Raw genomic sequence first — 8278 nt, 5'->3', positions numbered from 1 at the left:
CGCGATGCTGGACATGGGAGTAATAGAAGAATCTCACAGCGATTGGTCCAGTCCGGTCGTCCTTGTTCCCAAGAGCGACGGGTCTGTCCGTTTCTGTGTGGATTATAGAAAAGTCAATCGCGGTGTCTAAATTTGACGCGTACCCAATGCCCCGTGTTGATGAACTGCTCGATCGGTTAGGTTCTGCTCGGTTTTATTCGACCTTGGATCTAACGAAGGGTTATTGGCAGATCCCCTTGACACCAATATCCCGTGAAAAACGGCCTTCACCACGCCGTTCGGATTACACCAATTCGTGGCGCTTCCTTTCGGTTTGTTCGGGGCACCAGCCACGTTTCAGCGCCTCATGGATAGGATCCTCAGACCGCATACTGCTTACGCGCTGCGTATCTAGATGATATCATCATTTATAGCAATGATTGGCAGCGGCACTTGCAACATCTGAGGGCCGTCCTGAGATCGCTGAGACGGGCGAGGCTCACGGCAAACCCGAAAAAGTGCGCGGTTGGGCGTGTGGAGGTACGGTATCTGGGGTTCCACTTGGGTCATGGCCAGGTGCGACCCCAAATTGACAAGACCGCGGCGATTGCGACTTGCCCTAGACCCAAGACCAAAAAGGGGGTGAGGCAGTTCCTGGGGCTGGCTGGCTATTATAGACGGTTTGTTCCTAATTATTCGGATGTCACCAGCCCGCTGACTGACCTTACTAAAAGGGAGCTCCGGATCCGGTCCAGTGGTCGGAGCAGTGCCAACAGGCGTTTACAGACATTAAAGCTGCACTTTGTGGGGGGCCGCTTTTGCATGCACCTGACTTCTCTCTCCCTTTTGTTTTGCAGACGGACGCTTCAGACAGAGGGCTGGGGGCCGTACTCTCGCAGGTGGTGGAGGGAGAGGCGCCGGTGCTGTACATTAGCCGGAAACTCTCCTTGAGGGAGACTAAGTACAGCACCGTGGAGAAGGAGTGTCTGGCCATCAAGTGGGCGGTTCTCACCCTCCGATACTATCTGCTGGGGCGGGCCTTCACCCTCTGCTCGGATCATGCCCCACTGCAGTGGCTCCACCGCATGAAAGACACTAACGCCCGGATCACCCGTTGGTATCTGGCCCTCCAGCCTTTTAAGTTCAAGGTGGTCCACAGACCGGGGTGCAGATGGCTGCCGCTGACTTCCTCTCCAGGAATGGGGGAGTGGTAGGCAGGCCGGATGACGCCCGGCCTGAGTCGGGCGGTGGGGGTATGTGGCAGCGGGGCGTGGTCAAGCGCCCGTCCGGGAGAGAAAAGCGGTAAGGGCTCACACCTGAGCTAAATGATAACTAACACCTGTGTCTAATTTCAGTAACGTGAGGAGAGCGGCATAAAAGGGCAGGAGCGACGGAGCATGGGGAAGAACCAAGGAAGACTGTCTCTGTTGTGTTATAAAAGAAACTTAAGAATTAAAAACTTACCCCTTAAGTTGACGTTTGTTTCCGTCCCATCCTTGAGCTATTTCACATATATATATATATATATATATATATATATATATATATATATATATGTGTGTGTGTATTTTATATTTTTTATGTGTACCTTGTTTTTTTATGTCGTTTTTAATTTACAGGTTTAAATATCCATACTTCACATACATATGACTCAGTAAAGCCCTGCCATTCGGTTCTATATAATGAATCGTTATGCGATCAGCCTATTATTCAGCGCTGTTACTATGTTTGAGACATCAACCACTGGTCGATGACCATAATGTTTGTATAAACTGTAGGTAACAACTGGTAAAATGTACACAGTCATAAAAACCATAATGATACTTACACTTAAATATTTTCTTCTCAGCCATGTTATCAATTGTCTGTGTCCGTGAGCGAAAGCGCTCTTCACACCAGTTGTCAGATTGGCCTTTCGCAAGGACTCCTGGGTACTTGAAGTGCGTGAAGCCTGGATCTATGCGGGCTTCGCGGAAGACCGCTTCAAGGGTACAAAGGGGGCGCTGCTGAGCACACTTCAGAGCGTTAAAATGCTAAATGGGACGGCCTACGGACTCGTAGACTCAGCGAGCACGCGCAATTTAAGTCCACGAGACCGAAAGTCCGCATGAAGTGCGCCATTTGGGACAGGGCAATCGTAGACAGACGAACATAAGCAGAGAGATACTCCAAAAACTGTCCATTTTTTCCCTGTAGGCTAGACTAGACCCTGTGGTTTATTATTAAGACCTCGTGTGCACCAGATAACTTTCTGCGGGAAACGTTTATGTATTTTATATACATTTAAATTACTATAATTTTTCTTAAAACAGCAACAGTAGCCTAAGCAATTAAAAAAAAGACAAAAGGCAGTATAATAATAATTTTTTTTTTACAAAAAGTATATTTATTTGCAACAACAAATTAACAGCAATAAATAAGAGATTTCTGTTGTTACAACAGCTGCGCTGCTCAAATTAACGTTTCAGGAAAAGATAAAGTGGAAGTGACGTATGTCTATCAGTACTCCCTTCATCAAGGGTGTTCCAAACGGCCATCCATGAGATGTCAGTGCCCTGCTCCCTTCAGAGTTCCCACTTCAAGGGCTCAGCCCTTCTGAGGGAGTAGGGCATAGGGATGCTCACTTCAGTTTGAAATTCGACCGTAATCTGCAGAAATGGTGACTGAACGAATATTTTTGGTGAATTTATTTTAAAAGACTTGACTCACTGGGATGAATGTTATTCAATGCGGGTTCAAATACACATAACGAAGTGACCTGTATTTTGCAACATGTTTTTATTACTTTTACAATGCACGTTCAACTTTTATTATCAAATACAAACGCTTAAGAATATTGATAATGCATTCACAGTTGTGGTTGTAATTAATTCGAATTGCAACACAATTGAACGATGTGCTATTTAAATACATTTGCATGTTAAATCACTTTGAGATGAATTTCTAAAAAAAAGAAAATATGACCAACCATGAGGACTTCAGCATTCCATTTTTATTTCTCTTCTTAAGTGATACATCTACATAATATCAAGAATTTATGGTGGCCTCGCATTACAAGTACTTGACAATAGATTACTCAATTCAATTTCCATGTTTTAATTATAATTATGCTATAATTGTGCATAAACATTTCTATACATTCTGACAGACGCGTTTCAGTCACTGAGCCTGTCAAAGCCTAATACTGAACATTTCAGCTTTTTAACACTCACACTTAGAGAGACAAACAACTCTTGAATACAAAAGAACTTAAGAAACTGTAACTGCCTCTGGTCCTTTATCTGAGATTTCTAAAGCACAGCATTGACCAATAGTGGCAGTAGCTAGTATGTATTGAATTAGACCAGGTTTAATAAATCACATCCTGTTAAAGTATTAAAGGAAATAGTATGTGGTAATCAGCTGTTCAATTAGATACTTACAATGGTATCCCTTGAAATACATGCAAATTAATGTAGCTTCATCATGTGTGACACTAGTTTGACTTACATCTATAGTGCACACAAATTTCTTTTTAGTGTTCAGACATGCTGCACTGATTTGATCTTGCAGGCTGCAAAGGAATTCCACATTTATTTCTCTTAGTTAAAAGCTGAGTACATCCATCTAAAATGGGCACCACATTTGGTCATAATATTTTATTTGAATTCAAATTTAAATTCAAAAGCTACCACTTTCAAATCTGTCTCACATAAAGAAATGGTCCAGTATTAAAAAAAATAAAAAATAAAAAATAAAAGTGAAAAACTTAATTGGTCAAAAATAATCCACATAAACATATCAAATTAAGTGTTGTCTAAAATGTTACATATAACATTGTCAAATCCTTGCAGCAAAACACCATGGCATGTAGGGGATTCAGTAAGTTCATAAAGGAAATTGGGAGATTTGCATGTGCATATCATCAGACATTTATCGCAATCATGATCAAGCCATCTTTTGAACCACATAAACATGCAGTTCACAGATTTCTGCTTGTAAAAAATTAATAAAGACCATTGCATGCAAGGCATATTAATGCTATTTCCCTGTAGTCTCTTGAGGGATAGTGAGAAGTCTTTGAAGGGACAGTTCTTTAGCTAAACACTAGGTGGAAACATACCATAACTTTCCCTAAACCTCTGTTAAAACAATCAGCCACGTGTATAAAAAAAAAAAAAAAAAAGAAGTGTTACAGCTCAAACCACAAAGTCAGTTTGTGACATTTGTATCAAGTTTAACATGCTTTGTTAATGTCTTGAACACAAACCAGATGAAAACAATAGTCTGTATATACAATCCAAGCGAAAGACAGGGTGAGAGAATGGAGGACATTAATTAAAGGGAAAATATGACTTGCTGCTTCATATATAGGTGTGTTTTCCATCCACAATGCCTTTGCTGCATTTAGTGCGATATTTTTCATTTTGACCCATTACCTGCTCATCATTTCCCTGAATTTGCTCTACATTAGCGCAATGGCAGCTAACTTATCAAAACAATAAACCAGTTAACATGGTACTATAAGACTTTGGCTTTAAAATGACTAGATCAAAGCAACTTCAAGTTTCCAACAAGTCCCACATTGGCTTTCACATGTATGAGATTATGGACATGCAATAGATCCCATTGTTGACAAAATAAGACTGGTTTGTTGCATGACATTTTAAATCTCCTCTGTCATGTATTTAACAAATAGCAAAAAGGTAATAAGAGAAGAAAGAATTGAGGAAGAGGGAGTAAATGCTTGTCTTGTAGTCTCTTCCAAATGATAGCTTAAGATACCAATATTCAGGAATGTTTTTAATTATATGTGTTAATGACAGTGTTTTCATAAGACTTGTTTTTATGTTTTTTTTTGTTTGTTTTTTACTCACACAAGCAGAATAAAAAACATTATATTTAGGATTGCTGTTATGGCTACTTACACGTGCAGTATCACCTGGCAAAACTCACGTGCTATATTTTAGACAAAGTAAATGCTAGTTATTAATGTTGAAACAAACACATGGAACCCAAAGCAGCAAATATTTTCATTTAGTCTCAATTTTACTCAACATTGGAGAGATATGGAATTATATTAAAGAGTTTAGTTTTACTTTCATAGATATAAAATCTTTTCCGACAAACAACTTATTTCCCTTAGGTTTGTTTTCTCTTAATAAATCCCTTATGGACATATGCAGAAACCACATATCAATATATTCAGTCAGACAATCCCCTTTCCAAATACATTATGACATACAATATTAGAAAACTGGGATTAACAAGATTTGATCTGCATCTGAAACACACATATCTTACCTCAAGTTACAAAACTGTAGTTTTAGTTTAAAAGTTGACACATGGTGATTGTTTACCTTTGTTTTTTTGCACACTTTCAAATGTTCACTCATCTTTAAAATGTTGCTATTAAGAACATCTAATACATTTCATTTAATAAATAAAATCTGATGGTTGTACTTAGTTGTAAGTGAATTCTCTCTCTCTTTCTCTTTGTGGAACGGTTCCTCTCCACATTCCAGGCCCTCCTCTGCAGGATCCAGCGGTTGAGGGGACCATCTCATTGTGAACATGGTTAGAGAAAGAGAACATGCTTCGGAGGAGAGGAAAAGTGCAAAATCTCCCCTTACGCATTCCCGTCAGTGCCGTTTTTTTCATTGGCAGCTTTTACTGTGGTACCGTCAGGTTGCTGGCCATCCTTCCGAGGAGGCATCCTTTCGTTTATTCGGTCCAGACCACGAGCTTCTTCAAAGTTGCGGATCTTCCGTGTAGGAGAGAAGCCTTGGATGGCTGCCAGGGAAAATAATTAAGGAAAACAACAAGAGAAGATGTGGTTAGGAAAACATTTGTGGAGTAGAGTGCTTATTGTAAACTTTCTATATTGTCCTCAACAAAGCTTAGAAATACACCTTAAAGGGTAACTAAACCCTAAACCAACTTTTTTTAGTTAATGATCTGTAAGAATGGGGCTTTATTAGTACTGGTCATTGATTCAAGTAATTTTTTTGACATTTGTGTATAAAGTGTTTTAATTCTACAATATATGGTGTAAAAACTTCTGAGTGCTGCCCTCGTCAGGTTGAACGATGGCTACTGCAGTTGAATTTTCCTATTGGCTGTTTGCGGTAGTTCGTGACGTGGTGAGAGCTGACCTAAGCAGGTTCCAGCTCACCACGCCCTTGGTACGAGCTAGACACTGGCCCCATTCTCCCTTGCGCGGCTGCTTTGCTAGCATCGTCGGATGCCGACGCGATGCGGGAGTTAAAACCGTAGTTTGAGCCAGCGGCTCGAATTGATATGGCTCCGGCCCTGTGTCCACAGACAATTCACCCTCCTCCACTTCAGGTGAAGGTGGGGGAGAAAAGTCCTCGACTTCAAAAGACCGCTCCGTGGCAAAGCTACTTGCGTCACTCTCCATTTTAGAGTCTGACAGCAGCTGTCAATTAATCCGTCACTACGGGTCTCAGGTGCACGCCCGCCCCCCGCAGTTCGTCCCCTCTATCCCCGCTGGGGTCTGCCCACTTTTCCAGCATTTTTCAAATATTGCTAGTGGGTGGAGTCAGACTCTGAGCAGGGGTTTAGTTACCCTTTAAAGTGGGTCATTAATTCAGTCTAGGGCTGTCAATGGATAAACATTTTTTTATTCAAATTATTTACATGCTCTGCAGATTAGTTAATCAAATTAAATTGCAATTAATCACAAATATCACTCTTTGCGGATAAAGACCCCAAAATAAATATAATTAAATATCTATCGATTTAATAACTATTTTAAAAACTAAACAGTATAATCTAAAATAAATAAATAGGTAATTAGAATACATTACATAATTGTTAAAGTTGAGTAAAACATTGATCAGACAAAACAAAAAGTGGCTTTAGATGGCAATATATTATTTCCAATATCATTGAATACAAGCCTATCTATCATTGGCCTACAGTCCACAGAAATACATTTTGTAACTGAATTTGTCATTCTGTTCGAGGTATACTGATTATAAGGGCTTTTGTAAGGATGTCTCTATGTAAACATGCATCATACGTACGCTTTTGAAGTGTCTCACTTTGGTTGCGTTGCGTAATAATCACAGTATTTTTATGATGCTGTTAAATTAAACATAATTTGAAAAACACGTTTTAGGATCCCTGCATTTGGAGTTGCGCTCTGTCCAGCTGTGTTTAAATGCACAAATGTGTCCTCATCTTGTGCTGTCTGCTTGCAGTGTGGTTTGTTGCCTGTACAGGAGCGCATTGCCTGTTCAGCTGGAGTTGTACTTAATACCCCCTGCTGACTAAGATTTGTAAATACATGAAGGTGCTTCTTAAACTAACTTTAGCTCAGTAATACCCGTTATCATAAACGTTCTATTATGGAATACATTACTTACGCACCCACAATTATTCTTATTCACAGAAACTCCATATTTGATTTTTGATGGGAATGAAAAATGAGACCCTAAGGGACAGACTTACAGTCTGATCAATGCATTGTATCTTTTTTTAAAGGTGCACTCAGTACGTTTTTCCTCACAAAAAAATGTTTTGTGTACAAAATCACAAGCAATCACATGAGATGAAGACTCCAGTCATATCAGTAACCTTATAAAAGCTGTTTTATTCTACATGGAGAGGGTTTCCTCATGGGGTCTGCCATGTTAGAATCACATGACCAGCCAAATACTACTCTCAGTTACTGCCTTGATATTGGACACTTTCACTCTTGGATTAATCATGGTTGACTGTGTATAGTGAATATCTACAATGGCATCTGTAACTAAAAACTATTGATTTTGAATGACACTGCATCCACGCCACAAGGTGTCAGTGTAAGTCCAAAATGACACAAACACAAAAGTTACTAAGTGCACTTTTAAAGTATTTTAAATTGTTCCGCTGATGAAGCATTGAAAAGAAAAAACTATTTGGTGGCAAAAAAAAAAAAAAAGCAGCAGCTAGAAGCTTAATATAGTGTGTGTTATTAAAGAAACTGTAAGTCTAACCCTCACAGCCTTGTTTTCATTCCTTTCAAAAATCAAATATGGCCCTACTGTAAAAAAAAAAAGAAAAAAGTCTACGGCGTTGCATCCACACCATCATAGTGGCCAGCAAAACATGAACAAGAAAATGATTGAGTGACCCATTAACTATGGGTGCATCTCAATCAGCTCCCTAGTTCAGTAGTCTGGGCACTGATCAGTAATCATTTCTACTGGTGTCTCAGTCGCAAAATCGTTCAAGTGCACTGAAATGTTTGCTCCCTAAAAATGCCCACATGCACCGTAAAAACCAGGGAGCATCATTACTCACTATGTTCCCT

The 8278-nt window shown here is 39.9% G+C and overlaps 1 protein-coding gene across 3 annotated transcripts in view; it reads right to left on the bottom strand.

Annotated features, from left to right (window-relative positions):
• Positions 1 to 2867: 2867 nt before the first annotated feature.
• ppp3cca (protein phosphatase 3, catalytic subunit, gamma isozyme, a) overlaps positions 2868 to 8278 on the bottom strand; it is a 50629-nt gene continuing 45218 nt past the window's right edge. For 2 of the 3 annotated variants that reach the window (XM_052107568.1, XM_052107576.1), the window contains one exon: positions 2869 to 5751. In XM_052107568.1, the coding sequence (XP_051963528.1) occupies positions 5588 to 5751 (164 nt within the window). In that variant the 3' untranslated portion in view covers positions 2869 to 5587. Of the gene's footprint in view, positions 5752 to 8278 lie in introns of all 3 variants that reach the window. The other variant, XM_052107559.1, reaches the window with a different exon arrangement.

Source organism: Xyrauchen texanus, chromosome 3, assembly GCF_025860055.1.
Source record: "Xyrauchen texanus isolate HMW12.3.18 chromosome 3, RBS_HiC_50CHRs, whole genome shotgun sequence".
Taxonomy (NCBI): domain Eukaryota; kingdom Metazoa; phylum Chordata; class Actinopteri; order Cypriniformes; family Catostomidae; genus Xyrauchen; species Xyrauchen texanus.
Note: the sequence above shows the minus strand (reverse complement) of the source record. Positions and strands in the feature narration are given on the sequence as shown.